Raw genomic sequence first — 19,478 nt, forward strand, 5'->3', positions numbered from 1 at the left:
CAATCAGTGCGTGACCTGGATATTTACATGAGTGATGACGCAACCTTTCATGCACATGTTGCTAAATTGGCAATGAAATGTAGACGACTGGCCGGATGGATTCTTAGAACCTTTAGAACAAGAGAACAAGAAACCATGATGGTCCTCTGGAAGACACTTGTCCTAAGCCACTTTGACTATTGCTCTCAGCTATGGTCACCATCCAGTGTCAAGTTGATCACAGAACTTGAGGCGATCCAACGAAGCTACACGAAGAAGATAGCCTCTGTGCAGCATATGAGCTACTGGGAAAGACTGAAGAGATTAAAACTCTATTCCTTGGAGCGTAGGCGAGAATATACATCTGGAAGATCCTGGAAGGACTTGTCCCAAACTTTGGCATCGAGAGTTACACAAATGCCAGAACTGGGCGCCACTGCATGGTGCCAAGGACTCCAAATTTGCCATCAAGATGTAGGACAAGATACTGTGATAGCCTGGGCTTCAGAGGCCCACAACTCTTCAATATCCTCCCGAAGAACCTGAGGGACCTGCATGGGTGGATGCGGATGTCTTTAAAGTAGGACTGGATCTCTTCCTGTCAGGTGTCCCGGATGAACCAACTTCACGGCAGGAGGGGCAGATGAGGGCAGCTGCATCGAACTCTCTCATGCACCAAATGGCAGTTGCTAATAAGCATTCGTGAGGTAATATCATGTAGCAAACCAAATGGCGGTGCCCCAGCATGGCCACAGCTCATGAGCTGAAACTAGATAAAATAAATTAAATAAAAATAAAATAAAATACATACATACATACATACATACATACATACATACATATACATACACATACATATATACATACATATACATACATACACATACATACACACATACATACATACATATACATACATACATATACATACATATACATACATACATACATACATACATATACATACATACATATACATACATACATATACATACACATACATACATATACATACATACACATAGATACACATACATACATACACATACATACACATACATACACATACATACACATACATACATACATACATATACATACATACATATACATACATATACATATATACATACATACATATACATACATATACATATATACATACATACATATACATACATACATATACATACATACATATACATACATATATACATACATACATACATACATATACATACATACACATACATACATACATACATACATACACATACATACATACATACACATACATACATACACATACATACATACACATACATACATACACATACATATACATACATACACATACATACACACACACACACACACATATACATACACACACACACACATACATATACACACACACACACATACATATACATACACACACATACACACATACATATACATACACACACACACATACACACATACATATACATACACACATACACATACACACATATATACATACATACATACATACATACATATTAAACATACATACATATAAAACACTAGACTTTCACAAAGCAACATTGAATATAATATTATTGTGTACAATCATATTTAACACAATCAGGTACATTTGGATGTGAGTAGACCTTTTGCTGCAGAAACTTCTCTTCACACACAAAATGTGCAAAAACACATCAGGCTATGAATGACAACATTGGATCCTAGGATGTCTGCATTTCATGTTGTCAGCTATGAATATCAACTTTGTCTGTCACAGCCCACTAAGTACAATAGTTTTTTATTTATAAGAACAGAAAATAGTACATTTACTGATGAGTCAAGCAGTAATTTAATAACTAGAGTTGCATGAAGCTGATACACATATCATGAGATAATGGAAGACATGGATACTTCAGTGCCACATCAGCTAAGTTAATGTTTCCTATTCCTTTATTGCCCACAAAGGGCTAAACATAGAGGGACAGACAAAGGGATTAAGTTGATTACATCGATCCCAGTGCGTAAGTGGTACTTAATTTATCGACCCCAAAAGGATAAAAGGCAAAGTCGACCTCAGTGGAATTTGAACTTGGAACGTCATAGCAGATGAAATACTGCTAAGCATTTCGCTCGGCATGCTAACATTTCTGCCAGCTCACAGCCTTAAACTCAGTTAATGTTTCCTTGAGTCAGTTCGGTACACTTCAGTTTGATGCATTCAAAAGAATAGGAAAGAAAATTCAATTCAGTTACTTAATTACAGTGATTAGAGCAGCTGAAATCAAGCAGACTACTGACAAGATGAAAAGTGGAAAAACGATAGGAAATGACAACGTCACGTTTGAACTTGTAAATGCTATGGGGAGTTTTGGAGTAGAAAAATTAACAGAGATAGCAAACCATGTTTACAACTCGGGGGATGTTCCTGAAGAAATGCTGGAATCAATCTTTGCCTTACCTAAAAAGTCTGGAACAACTGAGTGCAAAAATCACAGAATGAGTCATGTGGCAAAGATTATTTTGAGAGTGGAGTTGAATCGAATGAAAGGTACTATTAGGGGAAACCTATCAGATGAACAGTTCAGTTATCGAACAGGAAAGGGGACGAGAAATGCAATTCTGTGCTTGAGGACGTTGGTGGAAGTGTATAGGGAAACAAAAAGACTTGTACATCTGTTTTATTGACTTATTTGAAGACGTTTGACTGTGTCAAGCATGAAGAGTTGGTTAGAAGAGCTGGAGATTGATGGGAAAGATCTAAGAATGATTCAAAATTTGTATTGGGACCAGAAAGCAGCCATCAGACATGCATGGAGAATTGGGCGACTGGATTGACATTCAGAAAGGTGTCTGGCAGGGTTGTATTTTGTCACCTGATTCATTCAACTTGTATAGTGAGAAAGCTCTACACAAGATCAAGACAATTTCAGGGAAAGGAATTATAAGAACCTGAGGTACGAAGATGATACGGCTTTGTTTGCAGACACAGAAGAGAAGCTTCAGGGATTGATTACGACTGAGGAGAGTGGAAAGATTGGATTGGCGATTAACTGCCAGAAAACCTTCTCAATGGACTATACCAAGAAAGCACTGGTACCCGCATGTCGCTTGGCGGTGAATGGAACTGGGATAGAGCAGAAGGATAGTTTCATAGATCTGGGAAGTTGAATAACATCAGATGGAAGGTCAGATAAGGACATCAAGTGCAGAACTGGATTAGCAAAGAAGACTTTTATGGATATGAGGAGCATTTTTTGTGCAAAGAGAATTGGAATGGAAGTCAAGAAAAGACTATTGAAGTGCTGGTCGGCGCTTAGCATATAGATGTGAGTCTTGGACGATAAGCAAAGTCATGGAGAAGAGACTCAAAGCTGCAGAAATGTGGTTTTATAGAAAAATGCATAGAATCTGATGTTACAAGAGGCAGAAGTAAATGGAGGAGGAACAAGCCATGATTTATCAAAGGCATGAATATACCATGAAACAAGGGAGAGAGAGAAGTTTAGTTCAAAGGAAATAACTGATTAGTTTGTTAATGGGGTTAATTCCATTGTGAAATGGATTAATTGAACTTAATTAAAGCATTAGTAGAGCATGGACCAAAAAATGGAAAAGGGCTAGTATTGAGAAATAAAGGTAAAAATTGAGTGATTAGTTATATCTTGTAGGGAAGATAAAGTGGTAAAGGTTTTGTAAGGGCAGGTGTGGCGATGTAGTGCAAGATAATATGCAGATCTGAAAAACCTCATCATAACTGTACTAAATGTCTCATACTGCACTGAAGTATTATACCTAAAATATATCTGGGGTAGCTATGTCCAAGAAATATAAATATTTGTAAGGAAATCCAAATGGTTATATATGATGAACATGATATTTTTATATATATTTAATATTTTTAATGTAATTAATGTGGATGTATAGCAGTGAGTGAAACAGTAAAGAAGATTTGGATATGTACATATTGTCTGGCACTTTTATCTTCCTAAAAAATTCGAATGAATAAATTGGACAAGAGACAAGATATAGTTTCAGAGTCGAAAATGAAAAAGGAATAATAAAGACACTTCATCAATTATCTCCCTTCCACCTGTGAATTTTACTTTACTTTTTTCCTCAAGGTGCTTTAATACAGCAAACTGGAAACCAGTCCTGTCTTCAGTATTTAATGGTAGATTTTCAGGTTTAAAGCTAACCATTTTGAAACATTAACAAAAAAATTGATCGATCGAAAGATAAGATTTATTTATTCATAGGAGTTATATACCCTCCCTGACAACGTAGAACAATCGCTTCATAGTAATCGAGATGAACCCTGAATGAGGAGGGGAGATCATTTCACGAGTTTTCCAAAACTTATCTCCCAAACTGTGAGAGAATGTTTCTGCCTTAATGTAGTTACCTTATCTCTGACAGAAATGACACATTTATTGCCTAATTTATAAAAATGAAACAAAAATGAGCCAAGTGAAATAACTCAGGGACCAGTGACGTATATTTGAAGGATATGAAAAACTTCCTTTGAAGCAATTGGCAAGAAGCGGGAGGTGACAGAGACATATGAGATAGAAGACAACTGGAAGTTTTCCCAGAACAACTTACTGAAGGCCACAAATGAAATCTGTGGTTGGTGCAAAGTTTAAGCCAGATCAAAAGTGATGTGGAAGAGGGAAGTGCATTGAGGGCAGACTTGAAACATAAGATAATATAGTATCTTATTAATTAATACATTATAATATTAAGTGTACCATATATGGTCAAAACATAACCAGACGACTTCATATAAAATTAGCCTTTTGTAAATAGAAAATAACCTTTTTAAAAGTCGATCATGACTGACCAGATATAGCCTGGCCTTTGGAAACACCCAGTCAGAAAATAAAAAGTCTTTGGATAAAGGAAAACAGAATGGAGAGATTGAGGAGTCTATGACATGCATATGAAAGTTGTTCCTAAGGGGAACATTTGTTCTCAGTCACCTGGATTACTGCTCCCAATTATGGTCGCCACAGAGTATCAATGGGTGGATGTGGATGAGATGCAATTTGGTTTTATGCCAGGAAGAGGGACAATAGATGCAGTGTTCATTGTAAGGAGGTTGCAAGAGGAATACCGAAATAAAAAGAAGGGGCTGTACATGTGCTTCGTCGATCTGGAGAAGGCATTTGATAGGGTTCCAAGGAAGGTGACTGAGTGGGCATTCAGGAAGAGAAGTGTACTAGAGGTAATAGTGAGAGAAGTGATGTATGAGGAGGGGGTGAGAATTGGATTAGAGCTGTCAGATGAGTTTGCAGTGAAAGTTGGTGTGCACCAGGGATCTATGTTGCCACCATTGTCGTTTGCAATTGTGGTTGATGTGGTGACGGAGAGTGTAAGAGAGGGACTGCTAATGGAGATACTGGGTGCAGATGACCTTTTGCTGATGAGTGAGATGATGGAGGGATGGAGGGAGAAGTTTTGGAAATGGAAGGAGGCATTTGAAAGCAAGGGTTTGAAGGTAAACCTCAGGAAGGCAAAGGTGATGGTGAGTGGGGTGGAAGGAGAAGTGTTAGTGAGTAAGGTGGATCCATGTGGTGTATGTGGGAGGAGGGTAATGGCAAATGCAGTGTTTGTGTACGAGATGTGAGAAATGGATTCGTGGTAGATGTAGGAAAATGAAGAAGGTGAGCCCAAGACAGGTGAGAGAGTTTGGTTTGTGGAAGATGTGAGAAACGAGCTGGAGGTCTGGCAGAACCAGTGGAAATGCTATGTGACGAGGTGGAAACGGTAAGAGAGTTTTGTTATTTGGGAGATAGGGTGGATGTGAAGCAGCTGTGACAGCAAGAGGGAGACTTGGCTGAGTGAAGTTCCGGGAATGTGGAGCATTGTTATATGGGAAAAGGTTCTGGTTGAAGATGAAAGGAAGGGTCTGTAGGAGTTGTGTGAGAGCAGCAGTGCTGTATGGGAGTGAGACATGGTGTCTGAGGGAGAGAGAGAGAGAGAGAGATGGCAATTTTGAGAAGGACTGAGAGAGAGCAATGGTGAGAAAAATGTGTGGTGTGAGGCTGTTTGATAAGAGGAGGACTGAGGACTTGATGGGGATGCTGAGGTTGGAAGAATCAGTGGAACGGCTGGTAAGGGCAAATGGAGTGCAGTGTTATGGGAATGTGTTGAGGAGGGATGAGGAGCATGTATTGAAGAGGGTGCAAGAGTTTGAGGTAAATGGACAGCAAAAACGGGGCAGACCAAGGAAAAGGTGGAGGGGACAGGTGGAGGAGGAAGAGATTGGGAGGGTTGACTTGAGAAGGGAGGATGCCCAAAACTGGGGAAGAGGGTGAGTTAGTGTGAAGGCAGTTGCTATGGCACTGAGGTAGATCCAGCCACCCCTGTTAACGGGCAAAACCCAGATTCAAAATGATAGATGATGAATGAGGAGGTTTCTGTTGAGCTCAATTTGGCTACTATTCTTAGCAAGTCAGAGGTTGGCTCACTACATTAATTGCTCATCAGTGATAGTCAAACTTTTGCTTTCGTTTGCCCAAGAGTTATCTTCCTCGTCTATGAAACTATAAGTTATTACCCTTAGTTTAGATTTATTTACTCTGTTATTCCATCGGAATCATCATTGATTCCCATGGTTGCATGGAGTTTATTGAAGCGAATTTTCTATGAGCAGATACTCTTCCTGTCCCCAACCCTCACATGCTCTCAGAATATTGGAAATGCATGGCAGTGACATGCATTTGCAACTACTGTGTGATGTCAAAGCAAAGAGATGCAGAGACACACACACACACACAACATGCTGCTTCTTTCAGTTTCCATCAACCAAATCCACTCACAAGATGCTTGAGATGCCACACAATGGGACTAAATCCAGAACCATGCAGTTGGGAAGCAACTCCACAGCCTCTGCCTATCTCAACTATGCAGCTCTGCCTCTGCACGAATGATCTTGAGAAACTGCTTTGAGATAAGCAAACAGCAATGGTGACTCGAGTGGTAACGGAAATATTCTAGAACGTGCATTATAAAGTAAAATAGTGGACACTAGACCACTAACCAAGCAAAATATTGATAACTACCCAGAGAAACATAACTTAATCATAAAGCTGCTTAATCAAGAAAATATTTTTTAAGTTATAAGACTGATCAGAATATTTCGTTTCCATTTAGGATGAAGTAAGAACATTTCCTGATTTATTTATTGAAGACTCACTGATACTCTCTTGTTAGCAACACAACTATAGAAGCTCTTAAGTGAAGGTCATGGCAGTAAGTATTTGCAGTGTGGCAATCTATAACAGAACTTGATGTAGCTGGATGGCTTGCAAGACATGTACAGATGATATCAGCCAGGTGAGAGTTAGTAATGATCTCAGTGGGGAATTTAGAGTGCAGGTGAGTTATCTATCAGGTATCACCTCTTTAGGCAATAATAGACTAGCTGGCTTAGAGGTAATTTCTGTAGATTTAGTGATAATTTTAAATGTAGACGCATGGATGAAAATCGTCCTCAAGTAAACTTAGCAAAGACAAAAATATGAAAGACAGGATTTACTGACATCTGGGAATTAACATCGCTTGAGATGCAGAAAAGGAATTCTGTAGGATGAACTTACCTTAGATTGTAGGGCGACCTGCTGCTGCTGTGCTTGAGGACCTATTGAGTCAAGTACACGACCATAAAAAAATCAAATGGAAATTGTAGTTGTGATACCTGTGCCAGTGGCACGTAAAAAGCACCATCTGTATGTGGCCGATGCCAGTGCCACCTTGACTAGCTTCCGTGCCGATGGCACGTAGAAAGCACCATCTGATCATGGCCGTTGCCAGCCTCCCCTGGCACATAAAAAGCACCCACTAGACTTACAGAGTGGTTGGCATTAGGAAGGGCATCCAGCTGTAGAAACACTACCAGATCAGACTGGAGCCTGATGCAGCCTCCTGGCTTCCCAGACCCCAGTTGAACCGTCCAACCTGTGCTAGCATAGAAAACGGACATTAAACGATGATGATGATGATGATGTAGCTAATGTGTGCACAATACATGTTGCAGGTGAGATAGCAGGAAGGTTGTCAGAGAAGAAAAACTTTGTACATAGTTGTTATGCAGAAGTAGTTAGAAGTAACAATACCCATGAAATATTCCTTATAAGTTAAAAAGGCTTGTTACCTAGTTAACCTAATTAGTAGTGGAAGAGAGTGTTCCAGAAGTTAGTAACTTGAGTAAGAAAGGATGGGTAAAGTTTTAAATACTATTCAGCTAGTGACAAAGAGATTTTCAGAGTGAAGAACAAGGTTTACAAACCTGAATGTCTCAAGTGATCTGATGTACGTGCCAGGCTGTGCTTCTTTGATCGTGTGATGTGCACTGACAATGACAGTTGGATAAAGTAGTGCCAAGGGATCCAAGTAGAAGGAGCTTTTAGAAGAGCAAAGGTTAATCTCAAGATGCTGAACCTTACAAGAGATGAACAATGGTCCACAAGTGGTGAGATACTGTGAGAAGGAAAACATTTCCAACTCGTGTAAACATGAAAGAAATATGTAAATGATGAAAGAATTAGCCATCCATTGATGAATTCCTTGCATCTTACAAGCTTTAGAATTTTATAAGAAGCAAACTCTATCAGGATTCTACCAAGAGCATTCAACTATGCAGATAAAAAAAAAAACAGAAGGAATGTTAAACCTAAACTTCAATTAAAAATAAAAGCCCTCAACAGAGTAATTTGTCTGTCATATTTTTACAAAAAAACAATTCATGGAAATTTGATCATCAATACTTCAGGTCACTTCTTCTATCAAATACATACAAACTAACAAAGACAGACACTGGTTGTATGTAAACTTGTACAAATAAGAGGCATATTTTTTTCCATTCTGTCAAGCCATTGCTGCACAAAAGCCTGGTTTATCTGAGCTGGTTTTAGGTCTTTTTGTTCTTATATGAACCAGGAACCAAATTAACAAGGCCATGATACAAACAGTACGTAAATATTTACATCGCATTTTATTCTCACTTGATATATCTCTACTCCTAAAAGGATTCAAAAACAGAGCCCCCAACACATTCAAACAGCAGCAAACTCAGACAAAACACTCTCACCACCCACTACAAATAAGTTGTTTGAATGAACAATAAGCGTTTTTGAAGATCTGAAACACTAAGAGACCCAGCTCAACTAACACAGAAATAAGACTTATTAGGGAGACAGCATCAATAAAAACTTACGTTAAATATTGCAGGGTCCAAGATAATATAAGCATGAGTGATCAGAGGAGCAAAATACAATCTACATTCAGAAATACTTTTAGACATTTTATGGTAAATTATGGAAAATTTATATGAAAAAAGAAAAAAAATATGCAAAAAGTCAAGAATAAAAATTCATTCTACACATACCAAGAGAGATGATTGAGAATGAGGAGTTTAATTAGAGCAGCTGTCTTTATGTCCAAGTTTCATTAAACACACTAGTGTCTAAGATGGCATCCTGTAAAAGCAAGTGTAGCGACGATTATTGCAATTTTCAGTGATATATCTCTTCTCATGAATAACACATGCTGTCACACATTCTTGGATACAGAAACAGATACTTACACAAAGCAAAAGTACAGTGTTCAGGGTCAAAACACTATTCTGAATTCGAGTTTGATTCAATTGATCATACCCTTGAGGTTTTAATTCTAATTTGTGCAAATGTAAGAAGAAACCAAAATGAAATTATTAAAACAGTGAATAATATTTAGGTCAGTTAAATCAACTTTTACAGTTCATTTCAATTTTCTAAACTGTGTAGTTATACTAATTATACTAACATCAAATCTACTTAATAATAATAAAACTATCTTAAATATATAATTATGGCCCCTTTGTCTATTAAATGTGGTAGTTCCATTGCAGAGAAATACTGCTGTGTAGGGACACCATTAGAAAAGAACTGTGCACAAAAACTAGCTTCAGCTAGAAAAGAACTTTTTGTAGAATTATTTTGAAAAACTCAAACTGCAAAACACTACCACAAGGTACCATTTTCTCTCTTCATGTTCACAGAAAATACATTTAGAAATTCTATCGACAAACATTAACTTTGCACAATATCTCATCTGACTACCACTACCATCACCACCTAACTAATATCTCATCAGTAAAGTATAACCACCATACTGTCTCACCTGTACAACAATACCACTTTACTAATACCTCACATGTACAGTATTCCAACATCAATATTTCACCAGGACAGTATCACAAATGCAATATCTCACCTGTACAGTACCCAAACACCAACAACTCACCTGTAGTATGCCCCAAGTCCAATATCTCACCTACAGAGTACCACAACCCCAATATCTCACCTGTATAGTGCCCCAACAGCAACATCTCATCTGTACTGTACCTCAACATCTCACCTGTACAATATCCCAACCCCAACATCTCACCTGTACAATATCCCAACCCCAACATCTCAGTTGTACAGTACCCCAACACTAATATCTCACACCATCAAATATAAACAAAAACAAACTTTTACATACAAGTTCTTTTTATAAATAATAAAGGGCTGACATTTCTAGAAACATTCTGTTTATGGACAGTGAAATAAAAATTCTTCATTAAATGACATTTGGAAAGAAATTCTTTAAAAAATTTGAAGAATATTTCAAAGGGGAGGACAATAGAGTGTGGTTTGTGTGTGGAGGGGTTATTCTTAAATTAATTGTGTCCAATCTGGTAATATTATATGCCGGGTTGTATATACAATGATTCTGTGGGTAGTCTTGTAGAATATTTCAAAAGTTTTAACGAGCATCTTTGTAATACTACTTGTTTGAAGCAAGAGAGTTTGTAACACTGTTATATGCATGTTTCTTTATTTTGGTCCCAGATTCAATATGGTAGAGAGGGAAAACAATTTTGAACAGAATTTTGGTCTCAGTTGCAGAATAAAAATGTATTAAAATCTGTCTGATAAAGACATCTATAATACATGACTTCAGCAGTGCATAGATCTGGTATCATATACTTATAGGAGTTTATCAATATAACACATTACTTCAATGTTATAGCAGTGAATGACCTCATTTATGATATGATCTAAGTGTCAATATATCACTATTTATTATTAAACAATTTTTTCAAATTTTATGGGGAGGGAGAATATTTTTGCTGTATGTTCAATTTTTTTTCTTCATATAAATAATTTTTGTTGTTTTGGTAAAAAAATTGTTTTGAAAAGTCATCAATGTGTTGTACTGAGATGAGCAGAAGATAGAAATAAATAACCTTAGCAAGATGTACCCAATTGAAGGAAACATTAAACAATTTGGTCAGGTAAATATCTAGATTGGATGAATATAAATTCTATAAATCACAGCCAAAATGATAATTTGTTAGTGTTTCATGTCAAATAATTTCGGACAACTTTTTGAATAGTGCGCCGACAAATAGGACATTTGTGCCCTTTACGTTTTAATTTCTTTGCACATGTGAGACAACAAATCTGGTGACCAGAGGTACCATGTATTAAAGAAGCATCCCTTGGGTTTTGTGAACATATCAAACACACTCCTGGTGTAGGGAGTTTCTCTGGTGAAGTTAAACGCCGTATTTTACCAGATATATCACTCTCTTCGGATTCAGATGTTAATCGTCTTTTCCTGCTGCCAGTTTGGTTTCGTGTTCTTCGTGCTGGAATATCTGTTTCTGAGTAATAACAAATATTAGACAGGGTATTGCGAATTTGACACACTTTATCTATTGGATAGTCATCTGATGTCGATGACTTCTCAGTTTTCACGTTCACGCCACTTTCCCCACAATTGGTAAGTTCATCAGTAGATTCTGTATCTTCATTTGAATTCTTCTGACTGTCGTAATTAGGGAGCCAGCCAGGCCGTATGGTCCAACATATATCACAGAGTCGATGTATAGGAGAATTATAAGCATGACATTTGGAGCAGCACCATTTGTCCTGAAAAGAAAAAGAAAAAAAACATGAAAATATGTTGAAATGTGTAACAAAGGGTGAAATGGGAACCAGATGTTATGATCTGCCAAACTAAGATATGCCTGTGTAAAGTTTGATCTATCAAACACCAGTTCTCCTATAACTTTACAACCCACCACCTCATTCTCTAGGCTACTATTAACTCATGTCACAACTTATCTGGAACAAATTTCTATAATAAACGGTCATCTCTACTTTTAGTTTTATATATTTTGTGAACAATGGTGTTTTTGGTTATAGATTTCCAACTGGTTCACAGTAAAGAGTGTGTAACTTGGACAGACCAAAATATCACAAGGAATTTTTGTTAGAAAGCAAAGGATTAGCATTTTTTTGGTAATATTTACAACTTTCATAACTACACATTACTAAAGGATATACATAAATGATATATATATATATATATATATATATATATACACACATACATATACAAAGGTGCAGACATGGCTATGTGGTAAGAAGTTTGCTTCCCAACCATATGGTTCTGAGTTCAGTCCCACTGCATGTACATTCTTGTACTTGTGGTGACATTCATCCGGTGGAGTTGAGCTGGCTTTGACCAAGTTCACCACATCTCTCACAAATGCTGACCACATCCAATGGTCAGCCCTAATGTTCTAGCAGACAAACTAATGCATCTATCAACAGCCTAAAAATTCTGCTTGCAAATTTGACAGATGCCCCACTGGGAGAGCAGCAGAGCCAGAGACATTTGTTGTTCAGAGTTTCAGGGGAATACAATGTGGTCTCCAATCACATGCATACACATTTTGGGATAGTGTGATCCATAGCAGCTCATCTTACTATCAATTGTTGACCATTGTAGAGTGTCCACTGACTAAATCAGCAAATGTAGCCTGGTTTTTAAGTGGATGTTACACATGTTCGTTAACAGTAACGGGGTCAACTGGGATCCCAACAGGTGTTACTACACTGGGTCAGGGTAGACCTGGGATTAATAGTGGCAAGAAGGGGTTCCACACTCCTCAAAACCCTGGAAATCCTGTATCAAGGCCCCACTATCAGATACAGTTTAAAGTCTTACTCAAGACATTGAAAGTGGTTTGTTGTTATACATATAAACCTACACAGAAAACATACGAACATGTCATATTTACCTATCTCTGTAGCTTAAAAAAAAAGATGAACACCCTTAATCGATTTTTGAACTGCACTCTTCAAAACTTGCACTAAGAATAAGTACAAGGCAAAATTTATATCTACTTTTATAGCAAGTTGATGCAGGTAGTTTATCCCCTCCTCTCCGACTTATAGTTCATGCAATTGAAAAGACTGCATTATTTATGGGCTGACCCAATATATAGTCATACACCAATATCTCCAACACCTAGCTCCATTGTCATGTCTATTTCACCTGACAGCTCCATCTAGGGCAACCCACATGCATCATATAGCCTCAAACACACATACAAGCACCCTTACACGCATAATTATGTACAAACACAAAATATACATACACATATCAACTTCATACACACCATCTGAAAAGAGGGACATTCACACTCACATATATACACATATGCACATATTAGTGTCACACACATGCATATATCTGACTGCCACTTACACACACACACACGCTCACATAATCTTCATGCCCACATTTTCTTGCCTACACATACACACATATATACACATGTACATTATCCTTCACATACTCACACATGCCCCTACGCACAAACACTTCAGCCAGTTTACTGCTGTCTCCCCTGCCACCCACATCTCCAACCACTTCCTTATCAGTTCAACAGGTGCAACTGCTAATTCAGACACATTTTTTTCCTCTCCTCATTTCTTTCTGTGGAAGAGAGTACGCTTGAGAGAGACTTCTTCCATTTGCCCCAAGTATCAAACTGATACACTGATCTTTGTTATTTGCATAATTTTGAACCATATATCATCATCATCAACATCATCCATTTTCCATGGTGGATGGCCTGGATGGCTTGACAAGAGCTGGTAAGCCAGAGGACTGCACCAAGTTCCACTGTCCATTTTGGTATGGTTTTTACAGCTGGATGCCCTTCCTATGCCAACCGTTTTACAGGGTGGACTGGGTGTGTTTTATCATAGTTATGCACACACACACACACGTATATATAGGCCCACATACCCTATTACTGTAAAATGAACTTCCTAACTACACAGCAATGGTTGCAGTCAAGCTGACAGATGTATTAGAAGAAATAACAAATTCTGTCACAAACAAGATGAACACAATAGAAGGTAAGGGACAAGGTTTGGATTATTTCTATAGATACTCCAGCCACACATACAACATTGATAATACACACTTGCAAGAAACAGGAGTACTCACAGCTTCAGATAGCTCCACATCAGAGTCAGAGCCATTTTCACTGAGATCAGCCCAGAATTCCATATCACTGTCTTGACATATCACCAACATGTCCTGAAAATAAATTAACAATAAAATAAAAAAAAATGATGGTTTCAAATTTTGACAGAAATCCAGTAATTTTCTTTGGAGATGGGGATTAGTCATTGCTCAGCTGGAACTTATTCTATTGATCCCAAAACGATGAAAGACCAAGTCAACCTCAGGCTAATTAGAACTCCGAACATAAAGAACCTGAAGAAACGCCACTGAGCATTTTATCCAACAAGCTAACAATCCTGCCATCACACTACCTTAATAATAATAATAATAACAATACAAGACCAACAGTTTTGAGTAGAGGGGGTTAGTCAATTATGTCAACCTCGGTGCTTGACTAATATGTTGGTCCAGTAACTGAAATTGCTACTAGCCAACATGGACTTGCTTCCCCAGGTACCAAGTTGCAAGCCCACCAACTTGACCTGGTAATCTTTCAGTATAGTGTCACTCGCTTCTATATCCAGTGTCTAGCACCATGATAGTGACATCCACATATGCCAATACAGCTCTTCTGGGACCCAATTCAGGTGGGATAGCCTTCAAACTCTATATCCTCTTCAACAAAAGTCCTAGGGCCAAAATACGGGAGAAGAGAAAGTGGGGGGCATTCTGGATGAACTAACCATTCAGTGCTAACTGGTTCTGAGAGGTGGCTGTTGAATTTGACCACTAAACAGATACTACTTTACTATTGCTATGGTCATTGGCATACAAAGTAGGAGTGACAAGTACATTTTCTTTTACAACAACTCCTCCATTTACATTTGAACTTGTGTTGGTCATCTTTTGAGAAAAATACATAGCTGAAAATTTTCTAGAATCAATGACCAACTGTTCATCCATTCCAGTTGGGGCTGGACATTTTCTGTGGAAATCCAGATACATCCACAAACCATTCATCAGAATATCAATGGTCATAGATGACAAAAGAAGGGTAAATATAGAGAGAAAAAAAAGTGATGTTTCAAAGAGGAATACCAGTCATAAAGCTAATGGTTTCTAATATAAGCTCAAGGCCAACAATGTTGAGAGTAGTCAACACCATCTACTCCAATACTTAACTGGTACTTCTCTTTATCAAACCAGGAAGGATGAAAGACAAAGTTAACTTCAGCAGGATTTGAACTCAGAACATGGAGAACTGGAACAAATACTGCAAAGCCTATTTACAAGTGTTCTAATGAGTCTGCCACATTAATAATAATAATCTTTAACAAGTGACACAAGCCACATAATTGAAGAGAGGGAACAATAACATAAATACACACAAATACATCATCATTTAATATCTGTCTTTAGTGCTGGCATGGATGGACAGTTTGAGAGGATCCAATGGCAGACAGTCTCCTGCTTCGGTGTCTGCTTTGGCATCGTTTCTACAGCCTGCTTTTCTTAATGCCAACCACTTAACTGAGTGTGTTGGGGTGTTTTTCATGGAGCCAACATTAGTGTGGTCAGCATGCAACTTGTGAGACTGAAAAGGATCTGACAGGTTTGAGGACTGCCTCAAGAATGGAAAGATAGAAAATAGGTTACCATAGCTACTTGTGGTTGTTCGTCTTCACTGTCGGAGGCTTGAACACTTGATGTATTGGACATAACTTCATACTCTACATAGACATCTTCCACTGGGTCTTCACTCTGAAAGAGATGATAACATTGATCCACACATTAAAAAATATTTACTGAGAAAATAACTTCATTTCTCTACCACACATTCAATTCTATACATGTAATATTGTTCTGTTATAGAGAGATCTATTGTATTAAGCAACAATTAATCCCCAGTAAATCTGGTAAGACATTTGCTTCCCAACCACACGGTTTCGAGTTCAGTCCCACTGCATGGCCCTTCAGTTGAGTGTTGTTTACTATATCCCCGAACCAACCAAAGTCTTGTGAATGAATTTGGTAGATAGAAACTAAAAGAAGCTCACAGTGTGTATATACATACATACAGACACACACACATATGTACATGTATACTTGTATATCTAACAGCTGTTTCTATATATGTATACCTATGTGTGTATGTTATATATCTATGTGTTTGTGTCTGTACCCTACCACTACTTGACAACTGGTGTTTGTTTGTTTATGTCCATATAACTTATCAGTCCTGCAAAAAGAAACCACTCAATTAAGTATCAAGCTTAAAAAGGAAAAAGTAGCGGGATCATTTCATTCAACTAAAAACCCTTCCAGGCAGTACCACAGAATGGCTGCAGTCCAATAACTGAAACAAGTGTAAGACAAAACATACACGCACATATATATATATATATATACACCTACATATGCACACACACACACACACATATATATACACACCTACATATGCACACACACACACACATATATATATATATATATACACCTACATATGCACACACACACACACACACATATATATACACCTACATATGCACACACACACACATATATATACACCTACATATGCACACACACACACACACACATATATATACACACCTACATATGCACACACACACACACATATATATATATATATATACACCTACATATGCACCACACACACATATATATACACCTACATATGCACACACACACATATATATACACCTACATATGCACACACACACACACACATATACAAATATATATATATATATATATGCTAGCAGAAACACCCTTCATTGACTGAGTTAAAAAAAACTGCCAAAATTGTACTATGAATATATTTAGATTGTATTGAACATATATAAGGAATGGTTGTTAACTTTCATGTAAACGATAGAGCTGTTTTCTTCTGGTCGATATTATCATGGATGTATTTAGACTTCTGATCTATGATCTATAGTATTTCAGTCTACAAATGAAACAAACATCACACAGACTTTGGCTTATGTCTAGTACAAGTAAATAAATGTTTGAGGAAAACTAAAAACATATTTACTACAATTTATTGAACTTAAGTATTACAACAAGCAAAAATACAAATGACTTTTCTTAGATGAATATAGTGTGACACTGACAATATCAGTTCAAAGTTATTAATCATTCTGCAAATGTTAGTTTGGTGATCCCATGCTAAAAACTTATAAACAATGTTTCAGGTTTTACCAGTTGGGGAAGAAATGAAAAGATTGCACCCCACAGTCCTCCTCTAATTGCAAACCAGCAACTTCCAAAGTCTGACCAAAAGACAGGCGTATTGGAAATTGAAGTCATTTGAACTGGAAAGGTATATTGGGAGGTATTAAAAGTAAATGAGGAATAAAAAAATCTTTCATAAAAGAGATTTCAAACATGCTTTCAATTCATTTGCCTTTGTTCCCCTGGGAATCACTGGTAAAGTTAATCTGAAATCACCTGAAAGTACTACTGTCACACCTTGCATCAAACAATTGGAAATGCACAAATCCTGCAGTATCCTGTTAATAGCTTCTACTGATTTTTTTATGGGACATTGTATCTTCGTCCCATATGATCAAAGAAAATTTCATGAGAACATGAACTAAAGAAGAACTTTTACTAATATTGCACACATTTTAATCCTTTGAAGTTAGATTGAATGGCAGGGTGAATGCTGTGTGAGCTGTTCGACCTCCTGGGAGTAAAGGGTCAGCAATTCCAGAGCTCACTACAGCTAAGGCTAGTTCCTTTTTCTCTTTTTCTGCCAGACTTTGGCTGGCACTAAACTTGTAACAAAGGTTTCCCCAGTGCCTCCTGGTGCATCTAAAAAATATAATCCTCCTCTCTTATGTGTCACTTGGTCAATGATTATTGTATTTGCAAGTCGTTGGTTTGGCAAAAGTTTCGGGACATTTTCCTCAAGGAATCTGGTTAAGGAATCAATATCATATGAAGCTTCTCGCAAAATTTCTGTGATCAAATTCTTCACCTCATTTCGATGAATTTCAGGTAAGCCAAACTTGCTAATCTCCTCTCCTCCCATTCAGACAACACTATCTTCAATGTCAACCTATGCAGAATGATAGATGGCATTGTTCAATGTTATTACTCTCTCAGGGAATCTGAATTGTGTGAGATATTTATAGTCTTCTGATAAACCATTCTTACATTTGTGCCACAACGCTAATGGATTACTTACTTCACAATTCAGAAGAATTGCAAAAAGATCTCCGAAAGAAATAGGTGTGTGTGTGTGACACTGAAAGCTCAGCCATTGTTCTATCCGACTGATGGTCATCTAACGAACGTAAGGCTAAAAGGCTTCTGCATAAGTATGAAAAGTTTGACCATCAATGATGCTTAGGAAGGAAAAGGAAGCCAGTCCTCTTATTTCATGAAGAAGCAGCCTCAAAGAGAAACAGTCAGAGTGACTTGGATGCACAAAGTCTTCTGATTGTCGAGTCAAATAATTTTATACTTGGATGACCCTCAACGTCAGCTCCTCTTCTTTTTACAGCAATATCAAGTAATAGCAGTTATTCCACTTATACACACACACAACGACCCACATGTTATCATGTTATCATTACATTACATATATGGCATACCTACAGAAGAGTGCCCCCCACCAAATCTGTTTCTTCCTGTTAACAAAAGTAGCCATACATAACTAGGAAGTTAACATTACTACTGTCCTCCTTATATTTGAGACTCTGCCATTCTTCAATGAAGAACTTTTCAGTATGTTTAGACTATATCCTGGAGAACATTTCATTATACTTGCAATTGTACCATTTCTGAATGACAAAAAAAAACAATGTGAAAAGCAATTTTAAAAGAATGAAATTCTTCCTACTTCAATACTCAATACTTCATTTTCATTATTCACTTCCAGAGTCAAGGTAAAGCTGGTCGATGGGGAACAGCTGGTTGAAGCCCTCAACGACTCTTCTGAAGAGAGATGAAAAAAACAATAGATATATGCAAACTTTTACTTGGAAGGTAAGAAAAATATAGAATGTACAACTTTGAAAGAGGTTAGTGAAGGTGAGAGAATGATGAAGAAAGCATTGATCCAACATGTCACACGCCATCTTCTGTGTCTCCATAGATGCAATGAACCATTAACTGAGCCTTCATACACAAACATCATCGACTCAACTTTGAACTCAAAA

At 37.5% G+C, this 19,478-nt stretch overlaps 1 protein-coding gene across 3 annotated transcripts in view; it reads right to left on the reverse strand.

The window, feature by feature from the left end:
• Positions 1-10,510: 10,510 nt before the first annotated feature.
• The window catches only part of LOC115222101 (E3 ubiquitin-protein ligase Mdm2), a 59,554-nt gene continuing 50,586 nt past the window's right edge, over positions 10,511-19,478 (reverse strand). For 2 of the 3 annotated variants that reach the window (XM_029792217.2, XM_036511283.1), the window contains exons 14-17: positions 19,160-19,254; positions 15,943-16,047; positions 14,326-14,418; positions 10,512-11,948 (exon numbers count right to left, since the gene is read on the reverse strand). In XM_029792217.2, the coding sequence (XP_029648077.1) occupies positions 11,376-11,948; positions 14,326-14,418; positions 15,943-16,047; positions 19,160-19,254 (866 nt within the window). In that variant the 3' untranslated portion in view covers positions 10,512-11,375. Of the gene's footprint in view, positions 11,949-14,325; positions 14,419-15,942; positions 16,048-19,159; positions 19,255-19,478 lie in introns of all 3 variants that reach the window. The other variant, XM_029792216.2, reaches the window with a different exon arrangement.

The sequence above is a fragment of the Octopus sinensis genome, linkage group LG19, assembly GCF_006345805.1.
Source record: "Octopus sinensis linkage group LG19, ASM634580v1, whole genome shotgun sequence".
In the NCBI taxonomy this organism is placed as follows: Eukaryota; Metazoa; Mollusca; class Cephalopoda; order Octopoda; family Octopodidae; genus Octopus; species Octopus sinensis.